At 41.0% G+C, this 12,352-nt stretch overlaps 1 protein-coding gene across 15 annotated transcripts in view; it reads right to left on the bottom strand.

The window, feature by feature from the left end:
* TCF4 (transcription factor 4) overlaps positions 1-12,352 on the bottom strand; it is a 382,697-nt gene that overhangs the window by 182,665 nt on the left and 187,680 nt on the right. For 9 of the 15 annotated variants that reach the window (XM_010854778.1, XM_010854777.1, XM_010854776.1 and 6 more), the window contains one exon: positions 8,420-8,484. In XM_010854778.1, coding sequence (XP_010853080.1) covers positions 8,420-8,484 — 65 coding nt within the window. The other 6 variants (XM_010854783.1, XM_010854784.1, XM_010854787.1 and 3 more) reach the window with 5 other exon arrangements.

Here is a 12,352-nt window from a genome sequence, read left to right as displayed (position 1 = left end):
GTTTTAGTTTTAAGAGTTTCAGGAAAATTTCCTAGTGATGAAACCATTTCAAGAAATATCACACACAAAGGAATAAATGGTTCTCCCATTCCATATTGAAAAATTACTCTAATGCTAAATTGTGAGTCTACTGTCTTTTTTATGGAAAGAAGCTAGAAGGCTACAGTGATTTCTATAGGATGGGCAGGTATATTTCAACACGTTCCTTCGTCCATGGGATTTTCCAGGCAAGAGTACTGGAGTGGGTTGCCATTTCCTTCTTCAGAGGATCTTCCTGACCCAGGGATCGAACCCGGGTCTCCCTCGTTGTAGGCAGACGCTTTACCGTCTGAGCCACCAGGGAAGATGTTTCAATAACAAATTTTACCAATTATTTAAAAACAATTAAGTCAGTTGTTTAGTTATTAATTGATATCCCCTCTCTTATTTATGTATCAAAAGTTAGATGAATTATAGTCCTACTTACTAGAGGTTATTAAAAGCCCCCAAATACTTTCCATGAGAAAAGAGAAGTTCATCTGGTGAAGTTTCATTTAGGATAGAAGGACTTCATGTTTTTGGTGTCTTATAAACCACCTCGAATCAATTTCAATGGTTTTTATGCACTGGTTGTCCTGAACTGTCTGTATAACTTGTGTATGTTTCTAACATGTATTTGTCATTTTATATATTTCACGAGTTAAATGCCACACAAAAAAAATTACTAGGTCACATTTAGGAGCCTGGAAAAGGTATTGCTCCCAGATTTCACTCTATATAGTTCTCGTATTGGGGGAAGAATAACTTGATCTACGAAGAATCCAAATTTGTGAAGCAGCAAACCATATTCTGCCTGCACCGCACAGAAAGGAAGGCCCAAAGATAATCCATACATTTTTAAGAAAGTGTTCATGCTGTTGCTAAAATGTGAATTGGCATATTCTACCCCAGCCTCGTCACAGGAAATCTTCACTGGTTTTAATGAAATTGCACATGCTAATTTTGAGGGCATTACAGAATAGATTATTTATACAGTCACATGTGGTACATTTTTCATTTTTTTTTTTAAAAGGTTGGGCTGTGAGGATCCCTGCCTTCCTCTCTGCCTTCCCCACCACTATGGCTCCAGTTCACCCTGAGAAGATCCTCCATTCTAGGCAGTATATTAGATCCAGATTCTCTACTCTCTACTGAAAGTGGTTTTCCAATGGGCTCTCATACAGACCTATTACTGAGTCCAAAAACCTCACCATGAGCTCCGGCAGCAGGGAACCCAACTTAGAAAAGCACTAGCTTTAAAACCAGGCATTTCAGGGTCCAAAGCCTGGCTCTCACACTTAGCTGGGGGGACTCTTTGGTCTGCTTGCTTTACCTCTCTGAGCATCATTTTCTTAATTATTAATTATTAAATCAGCCTGGGAACTTATACTGGCAGCTAATATTAGTCCTGTCAGCTCCCTCTAGAATGAGCCCAAACTAACATTTAGAAATTCACTCACTTTGACTTTCATTCATCAGCCAAGTCTGGGTTGTGAATGGATACACGGATTCACTGTCTCAGTGATCCTTGACAGAGCAACTTAACTGGGCATCACAGTAAGCCACTTGACTCAGTGGGTCAGCCACTGATGGTCAACCTTGTGAGATCTTTAAGGACAATTACTACAATGTAGAGGAGCAATCTGAGAATTTTAGAGAAACAATGGTGCTTATGGCAAGATTAATAGCTGGGGGCACACAGATTGTCACTAGGTTCCAAATTATAGCAAAAGTATACTAGAGTTTATGTGTAAGGAAATACAGCCTATAATTATGTCTTCCCTTATGCAATTGAAGCATTTCCGACCATTAGCTTGAATCATAACCTATTTTTCTTATCAAAATATCTTAAGAAATTTGAAGGATGCTTTAATACTGCCAGTCTCCTCCAGGTAAGGAACCATATTTAATACAAGGATTATTAACACTATATTTTCTATGTATGAACACTGAAACTGACAGCACTGAAACGAACAATCAAAGAAATCTCTTTCATTGTCAGCTATCAACACAGAAGGAATGATGGAGTTTTTTTTTTTTTAATCACTAGTTCAAAACCCTCTGATTCAGGCAAGTATCCTCAATACGTGCTAAAACTATCAGGTCAAAGATTGTTAGGGAACATGGGCACAGGGATCTATGCCCAGTGCTAAAAAATCAACACAAAGACTGTTTGCTAATTACAGAGGGGGAATGTTTCTTTACAATGGACAGATTTGGGGGTCTCTAATTCTACCAAGTTGGTAATGTTAGTGTCACCAACAGCAACACATCTTGACATTACATGCCTCCAGATAAAACACAGCATAAAGCACATAATCTACGAGATATTCCGGGCCAAAATGTTTAACTTCCATCTGAAACAGCCTTTCAGTCTAATTTTCAATTTGCAAGCAAGACGAGTAACAAACAGCACCACAGAGAAATAGCCCAACAGTTCAAGAAGGGGACACTTTTTCAAGTCCACCAGCCTGCTCTCGTTAAGGTAAATGTCACTTTTTAAAAAATTACAGGAATCGCTCTAGTTTAAAAGAAATTCTAAAGAGACACAAAAACAAAATATCATGCATAAACACAGTGTTGGGGGTGGGCTGGAGGGGGAAAGAGATAATAAAGATATTTTCATGGGGACAATCAAAGAAATATGAATCAGGACTGGGAATTAGATTAGGAAACTCTGGTTAGTATCTTAGAGGTGATAACACTATTTGAGTGTTCTTAATTTTCAGACACACGTGATGAAAAACCTAAGGGTGAAATCTTAGGAGATCTGCCACTTAAAAATGGTGCACTGAAAAATACATGCATATATATGCACGCGCACAAAGCAAACAAAACAGATACTTTTCATTGTTCGATTTTTCCAACTCTTCTGAGAACGTGAAAATTTATACTATGTAGGATTAAAGAAAATTTTGTAAATTTAATGAATGGTGTTTGATTCTTCCTCTTAATATCAAGAAAGCTACCAGTGGGGATTGAAGGTAGAGTATACAAGAGCTTCCCTTTGTTTTTCTCCTTTGTACCTACCACTTCACTTAAAGGCCAATAAATATTTGTTAACCGATGCAATGAAAAAAATAGCTCCATTCTCCCCTCTGGTGCATGCTGGACGGCGGTCGGGAGAAGGGTATGCCCACAGCAATGCCCCCCAAAGGAAACGCAGCTCGAAAACCAGTGCTAGGCACAGAGCGGAGATGGCATCACCCTGCAGACCTGGTGCCTGAGATGTCTGACACTGTGGTGATTTTCAATATTCTACCCCACCACCCACACCGGCACATTCAAAAAGGATGGGCCTGGAGTCTGACCTTTGGTTCCAACAACACCGCCACCGGAAACCGAGAACATCTCCAATTCCCTCCCTGGGGAACGTTCAGACCTGGAAAGACGAGGCCACCCGGCTAGGACTCAGGCCAGGAAAATGAGAGACAAGTGACTCTGCAGGATCTGACCCTCTATGTCTTCCAGAGTCTGCACAGCACGGTCGAAGGAAGGGCTCCCAAAAGAGCTCCGTATCTTCTTTGAGAGGATATGATTTTCTGGTTTTCTGAAGCAGGAAAACGCTGCTCACACAGGACTCTTCAGATTTCACCCTCTCAAAATGACCCCAAAAGTGATGCCGGGGAAATAAGCCTCAGGCCATCACAATCCCCACCGTGCCAGATACAGAGATCACATGGGGCCGGATGGGGCCAACGTGGCCCCTGACTTCAGGAGTTTATAGAATCTGGTGGAAACCACCATTCCACAAACATCAATAAGGGCACATTCGAAAAGCACCATGAAGGCAAAGCTGAGCGCCAAGACAGTACACAGATGGAAGAGATTCCTAGGAAGGGCGCAGAGAGCCAGGTACGGATGAGGGCATGCTATAATCAAACATTTAACCATAATGTGAAGTTAAAAACCAAGATGTATTTCTGCTTGCACAAGACCTAAAAGCCATTTTCATAAGAAGAGACAAAGGATCTCATGTCTTTTCTGTGTATATCCTTTCTATTTTTACTGTGATCCTTTCCGTATCAAAAATAAAAAGAACTGAAATGAGAAAATCCATTCTTAAATGTGTAATATATACGTTTAATTTCAGTGAATCTAAAACGACTCTATGAGCACGCTAAATCACATACAGAGAAGACCCATGTCTTCTGTAGCTGCAAAGTTTCTGGAACTCAACAAAACAATCTGAGGTTAGGCCTAATTCTTAAATCCCATCGGCTTTAAGAACGAAACATCAAGTAACTTTATCAGCACAGTGCTATTTGATTACCTGCTGAGAAAGAAAAAGAATGTGGATAAGGTTAGAGCCTTGGACTTCACTAGAGAAAACAAGATAGTGGCTCGCATATTCAGTTGTGGGATTTTGTATGAAGATTTCAAGGCATCTTACTGATGTTCAGAATGCCCCTCATTTTCACTGCCTTTTAAATAAAGTACATATGCAATATAGTCCCATGTCTTGAATAATCAAATTAAGGCAAGAAATCTAAAAGCTTTGTTAGGGTCAGCAGCTATACTTGATTTTGAACACAAATCTTTTAAACACAGTAGATTCCTACAGAACATTCTAGGAAATCATCAAAGTTAGCTGCACATTAGAATCACCTGGGGAGTTGTCAGAAACGCAAAGGCCCAGCTCAGATTTGAGTTTAACTGGTCTCAGATAGGGCCCAGCTTTCCTTATATTACACACACACACACACACACACACACACACATAACCTTGCCCACAAGATATTAATAATAAAACCATCGCTTTAGACTTGGGCTATCTCCTAGAAAGACAAAACAAATAATCAATGCTCCACTTCCATTTAAGGGGATAACCTCTGCCTTAATAACAAGTATTTGTGTTGACATCACCACCCTCATTAAAAAAAAGATCTCAGGAAGATTAAAAAAAAAAAAAAAAAAGGTCTGCAATCACCAAACATCCTATTCAAAGCAGCAAGAGAGGCCGAAAGCAAATGACATTTTTTCCTTTCGTCATGCACAGTGATGTCCATTAGGTACTAGCTATAGGCTATCGTATGAAGATCAGACTATCCTGCAAACGACTTTATTCCCTCTCATTTTGTTTCTGTCAGACTTTCCATTATAAATTACATTTTCTTTTTCAGTTCAAAAAAAAAGTAGTATGAGGTTGCAATTTGGCAAAAACATTTTAAGCCTGGGTGTAATTTCCGTACCCCAATTTGATTGAAATTAGTTTTGCCATATTTAGTTAGAACTAAAAAAAGTCCGTTTGGCCGCTTTGATTTCTATGGGTTTATGTTCTGTACAATTTCAAAAGGCTGAGAAGTTACCGACTTCATTTCTGATCATTTTCGGTGAAAATGCATTCATGAATTCATATTATCCCACTACTATTTTTAATGAAAACAATTTAATCGCTAATAAAGAACCTGCCAGCTTTTGTGTCTCGGCTAAAACGCCCACTTTTTAAAAGTCCCATTCTGTCATTGTCAGTGGTACACCCTCAAGAGACACATAACGGATATATACATATACATATATATACATATGTATATATTAACCTGATGCATTCTGAAACACAACACATCTCAAAATAATAACGATTTATTTCTCCAAGACAGCAGTTGGCTACCTGTTGCTTACCACTGCTATTTCTCTGCACAAAACAAAAGGCTACCAGAACTGAAGAAGGATGTTCATCTATAGCAGTGCTTATTCCTGTAAGTCCACAGGATGACCAAACAAAAGGCTGCTGGAACTGAAGAAGTATGTTCATCTATAACAGTGCTTATTCCAGTAAGTCCACAGGATGCAGGGTTACAATACGACAAAGCAGTTTGGGGAGCTCCTCGGGGCATATCAGTTAAAGGATTTCCATCCAGCACCTCTCTAAGCAGGAGAAAACAACAAGCTCCCTCTCCACAAGTCACTCACCTTGCCACACAGTGGGGAATCGTTTCAGCTGTGATCTGCTATTTAGACTTGAAGCCCAACACACGGAGAGTCTGCCTTTCTTTGGGGTTTGCATAGCTGGTGTTGGAGAACAGGAATTCAAAAAGCAATTCGGCTCAAGAGAAACTCATTTTCACCGGAAGACACACTAGGGTCTGTTCTATTCTCAAATTTCACCGAAAGCAGAAATTCATAAATATGCCACCCTCTCCCTCTCCAACCCCGATTTCCTCAATTGGGGAATTTCCAAAATTGTGCTCTTTGCTTTCTCCTTAAGTGATCAACACCGTTTATGGCCACTGCTGAGCCCAAGCTGAGCACAGAGAGTCGGTCCTTGCGAGACTCACAACCAGGAAGCACAAATCAGAACGAAAGAAATCTCCACACTCCACGGCTAGATTATGAAGACTTTTTTAAAGAGAAGCGGATGCAGCCGCGCTCCTATATACAACAGAATTCTCCTGGACATGAACGTCTCAGAAGGAGACATTCCCCAGGCCAGACATTCAGCCATCACACGCCAGTCTGTCCACCTCTGATCCACCCTCTGCCCCTTGCCACTTCTCACCTTGCGTTTGCCCAAAAAAACGAACTTCAGTCGCACCCGAGGGCAGTATTGCCCACAAACCGAGGGAGGGTCTGTGTCCCGGCACACACACACTGACAGACTCACGCGGGCTGAGTGACGCTTTCACAAGTTAAGGGGCCTCGCGCTTACTCAGCAGAGGAAATCTTTGTGTCTGGGAGGAATCACGCCAATTCCTATTAGGAAGAAAGGATACAGGGGCGAGGAAGTCTATTCTCTCGTTGACCAGAAAAAGAGGCCGGGCGAAAACAGAGACCTCTGCCATGACCATCTGTGAAAAGGAAGGATGTTGTCAACTTTCTTCTCCCCAAAACTCAAACGACCTCTGCTTTGACCCTCAGAAACCAGATACACAGGAACAGGCTCTTCTGCGGGAATTGAGAGCTTTACACCAGAGACTCGCGCTCCGAGGCTCTCTGCCCGAGCTATCTACCCCGGCACATTTGCACTCACATTCCAAAGATGTTTCCGTCGCGCTGGAATGGCTGTAAATTTCTTTCCTGCAGAATTCTTTCCAAACAAACTGCCGTCAACTGTACTCTGCAGCGTGTGCAGCAGGGAGATCTTAAACCAGCACCGTTCACCTCATCACAGCAAACCTCTCAGATGCCGAGTATGACTGAACGGGTGGCTGGGCCAAAGAAGTAAACTTTAAAAATGCAAATCTCTCCAGAAGGAAAACACACACACACACACACACACACACACAGGACTCCACCAGAATTCCACCTTTCGGAACCTATGACGGATACCTAAAGGCCACCTCCTCAAGCAGGCTCTACTTAATGACTAAAACTGTCTGCTTACATTTTCCAGGATCCATGAAACAGGTTGTTCAAAAAAAAGCAAAATGAAATTTTTTCTTCCCCCATCACTAAAGAAGACGGGAGGGTGAGAGGGTGCAGGAGAACAAGCGCTCCCCTCCCAGCACAAAAAGAACTTCATTTCTGTTTGGATGAATAATGTGACGCTAGAAAGCTTTGAATCTGAAAGAGAACCTTTAAATTCTATCAAGAGTTTTCCAAAGTGAGAAAGCAATGCCCTTAGAAAAAGAAAGTCTAAATCTTTCAAGGAAAAAAAGAAAAAGATATGAAACATGTGATTAGTACCGATACTGAAATTAAAAAGAAAGCGTCTGTAAAAACTCAATTGTCTTGAAACAAAGCTTACTCTTTTGGCTATGGATAGTATTTTTAGAACTGGGCTTTCTCTGGAGAGTTGAAAGTATGCAAATGCACAAAGCCCAGAGACACACACACACACGCTATACCTTTGTATGACACTGGCATTTTATTATTTAATTAAAGTACTCTTATTTTTCTAGCTCACGCATGCCTCCCTTGAGACGGCTTTGCTGTTAGCCTGCTGGCCTTGACTTTCAGCCAAAAACAATTCAGAAACAAAAAGGGACAACAAATCATATTTTCACAGACATTTTTATCCCTCAATACAACCCTGTTTTCACACAACATCCTACAGCCCCTATGAAAACTATAATTTAGGGCAGTAGCCACCCAAAACCCAGGATCTGACACATGGCTGCACGAAGCATTTCCAGTGTAAGAAATTCTCAAGTTCTTAATTGCAAATAAACTCTTTTGATAGAACCACTTTCCCCGACATCGCTGGTTTGCAAACAGTGCCACTGGTACCGGCTGATGGATGAAAAAAAATAACAACAAGCCAGTGAATACAGTGCTGATACGATGGGGTGTTTATGACTCTGCGCTCGGTGTCATTTCATTACTTTGTGAAAGAGTCAGGCATCGGAAGGTTTTCGGTGCCTCAGTGCCCCAGCCTCAAATGCATCACCTAATTTACAAAACACACTGATTCACCAGGCTCATCCTCTCAACCCTTCCCCGAAGAGAGACTCTCACTTACCTGGTGGCAACCCTGTAAATTCGATTCTCTCCCATAAGATGAGTAGGAGCCCCTTTCTGTTTTACCTGCCAAGAGAAACAACAACAAAAAAGTGTAAATTGTGTTTTTCCTTAAAAAAAAAAAAAATCTCCTTCAGGTAACAGACATCCACTTCTCTTCCCCGATGTTTACATACGAAAAGTAGGCACTACTGGCAATGTATGCAAGCAAGGCAGGGAATAACACTTCCCCACGCTGGCTATGCTAAACTGGAAAAAAATATCCTTCATTCCTATTCTTAGCCAAACTGCTCCACACTTCCAAAAACTGTCATTCCAATGGCCTCCACTTTCTCTAACAAACAAATTGTCATTCCTTATTTTCACTTTCTTTCTCGCTCACAAAATTTAAACAATTTCATTTTTATTTACACAGCAGGCACATTATCTATGTAATGACCCTAGCCTAGTCATTCCCATTGATTACATTGACACTTAATGGTGAGGCCAAAGCTAATCAATCAGGACTCTCCAGATGGTGAATAAAGCAAAGAAACTATTCAAAATTCTGGGTCTCTCTTCCTCTCTCTCTCTCTTCCTCTCTCTCTCTTATTTAAACTCCCTTTCCCAGGAGTAAAGACCGTCATGATCAAGATGATGATGGAATTTACATTTGGGAAAGAGGACTGTTGAAAAATTGCCCACTCCGAGGCCAACTTCAGGTTCTACCAGTAGACCCAGCAGAATACGGGGTAACGGAACATCAGTGTCTTGTTCTGATTCTAACACTCCAATTTTTTATCTGTTGACTCCTCTACAGAGATGTACAGAGCCATATCTAAGGGTAAAAATCAAGGCAGCTCGTTTGTTTCTTTTAAAAATTATGTTGAGCCTTAATCGTCAGGAAAACAATGAAAACACCTTTCAAGAGATCCAACCAGTAGAACATACCTAGCGACAAATAAAGAATTGTTACAGAGAACAGTCCACACTAGGACATTCAAAAGGGCTTGTCCCGCCCACAACACAAACCCCACCCCGTCCAGGACAGAAGAATACGCTCTTCCCTTGAGACTAGAGCTTAAGGTACACTGTCCTCTTTTACCCAGGACTATACTATTCTTTCTTCCAATGAGAAAATTCAAAACTAGTATTTTGAGAGGCTAGATGGATCCTTCGGAGTTTACAACACCCATGATTTTCCCCCTTGACTCAAGTTAACATAAACGTTACAAGCAGCAGTGTTCAACTGTAATCTTTGAGTTCAATGACAATGCTATGAGGGCATGCCTTTTTGACACCACACAAGGAATGTGCCTTTGATAAATCTTAAAACTAGTCAGAAGCTCACCCGGTATGTGAGTCACTATAGACATAAAACAGAAGATGATTTGTGAAGGAAGCCAAACCTGAGTCTTAACATCAACCCTCTTCCCCATCATTATTAACTTTTCCACTGACTCCAATCGATCTCAAACTTGGGGACACACTCCCACCACCCAACTTCTGGCACAGTATTCAGTGCAAAGCAGAAAATCAATGACCATATCAATTTCCGTCCAATGAAACAGGATACCAACTCACAGATTCAGTCCTGGGAGGTCTAAGAGAATAACTTTCATTGTATGAGGATTTTACATTGAAGAAGAGATTCATCTGCCTGTTTTAGAAGTATAAATGGTCATAAAGACCTATTTATTCTTCTGTGTCAGATGGAAGCTACTTATAGTCTTTAACTTCTCTTTATACATATTACTAACAGAAAAAAACCAACTCGATCTTTATGAGTTATCAAATGAAGTCTGTCCTTCCTTAAGCTCTCACATCTACAAAGCTTTAATACAACCAGGACATGATTCACTTTGACGTAATATCCACTTGTTTAGCAACTAGAAAGACAAGTGGAGAGGCAGGTAGACATGCAGACAAGCAGAGAGACAGAAAGAGACATAGATAAGGTAGAATTTACTCTGACTTCCGAGGAAACTGAGTATCTAGTGTCCTGTTCTGGTGACTTCCAGAAATTGGAAGGAAGAAAGGCGATCTATTTCTTTCTCTAGAAGGAGTTACCGAAGCTATCTCCTACAGAATTTCACCTCCTGGCATTATTTCCCAACTTGACTCCTGCATATAGACCTGGAGAAATGAATTTGCCTACCAGAACTTGTCTCAATTCACACACACACACACACACACATATATATATACACATACACACACACACACACACACACACACACATACACACACACACACACACATATATAAAGTTAGGTCCATTCCTTTCATTCTTTTAAAGGAAGAGAGGGGGTCCATGCAAATAGTAAGGATGTGAGAGAGAAAGAGAATGTGAATAAACAAACAGGGGAGAGAAGAGAGAGGAAAAGAGGAAAATGAAGGGAGGAGAGCGGACTAGAAAGCACAGGGGTGGGCAGAGAGCAGAGGAGGGGGAAGAGCCGAGCAGGGACGCAGGCAGCGCAGAGTCCCCAAAGTGCTCTTGGCTACACGGACCCAGCATTCTTTACTATCATATCAGATACAGACTGCTTAATCTTAATTTTGCTTGTTAAAAAATATTTATCCAGATACAAAAATAAACCCACTGCAAATTACAAGTTGTCAGGGTTAAAAATCTACTCCTGTTTGTGTGGGGGAGGACAAGAGACCAGCATAGACATGAATCATTCTCAGTAATTTGAGTGTTTCCATGACATCAGTGGGCACCCGTCCAGGACTCTGTCGAAGTCTGTGAGGTACCGAAGAGGCAGCGCAGCCAGCAGGAGGCTGGGAGGTGCACTTTTTTTTCCCTTTTTTTTTTTTCTTTTTAGGATTATATTCCTTGTAAAGATTTCATCTGTGGCATCCACTTTTACCATCAAATAGATCGCTCCAGAGATCCTGAGCGAACGCATGTCATTCTGATAGTGTAAACCTTTAACTTTATTGCATATTTTTGTTTCCAAAATCAACTATAAATCTGTCCTTAGAGCTCAAATCCCTGTTTGGGAGCAAAACAATCAGGACATGGACTGTGGGTAAACCCAAGCACCTTCTCAATCCTATCTTATCTACTCCACTAATTTCCTAATGACAAAAAGCAGCCATTTTACAATGGCACCTCACTTCCAGGGAGAAAAAAATATATACATATTTTGTATAAACTGTCCACTAAAAATCAGCTATGATCTTGATGTCAGTCTTCTGCTTAAAATGCTCAGGAACATTTGTTTCAGATAATAAAATTCTCAAGAGCACTGATAACATGTTTGAGTAGGATCCTTAAGTAACTATCTGTGCTCGTGAACACAAAAGCTCCTAAATATGTGTGTTTACTCTATGCCAGGCATGGATTTTTGTCACTTATACCCACTGGCTGGCGCGGACGGCTTCTTTCCTCCATTCTTCGCCACCGACCTCCCCCCTCATCCCCACGATCACAACGGAGCTCTGAAAGAGCTCAAGATTCTATTTTTCCAATATTTAAAAGAGATAGCAGTGATGAACAAACCCGGCGCGTTCACTGCGGAATTTTCGAGACAACCCTCCAGTACTAGAATGCGACAGCCGCTGCGGATATTTTTTGGCACCAAGACAATGGTGGCAGTGCCAAGCCCCATGGCTAAAAGTACTCAAAAGAGGCATAAGGGTAGCATTAATCGCTCAAGTCTTTTACTGCATGGAGTACTGTTGTCCATATTTTAAAAACTAAAAGTACCCGTTAGTAATATTTGTCGTCTGCCCACCAAGGGGGTGGGGGGGACTCTGAAATATACACCAGAAACAAATCTTGTCAAGCATTTGATTCATTTTTATACCTAAAAGGACCAAATGTTAAATTTTGCTGCTGGTGACGATTTGCTGTGCATGAAACGAATAATATGACCTAATAGGCTACACTGAACGCTGAATGAAAGCTACAAGAGAGGATTTCATAAACGAAGTCGACATATTGGCT

Source organism: Bison bison, unplaced genomic scaffold (assembly GCF_000754665.1).
Source record: "Bison bison bison isolate TAMUID 2011002044 unplaced genomic scaffold, Bison_UMD1.0 scf7180017864349, whole genome shotgun sequence".
NCBI classification, from domain to species: domain Eukaryota; kingdom Metazoa; phylum Chordata; class Mammalia; order Artiodactyla; family Bovidae; genus Bison; species Bison bison.
Note: the sequence above shows the minus strand (reverse complement) of the source record. Positions and strands in the feature narration are given on the sequence as shown.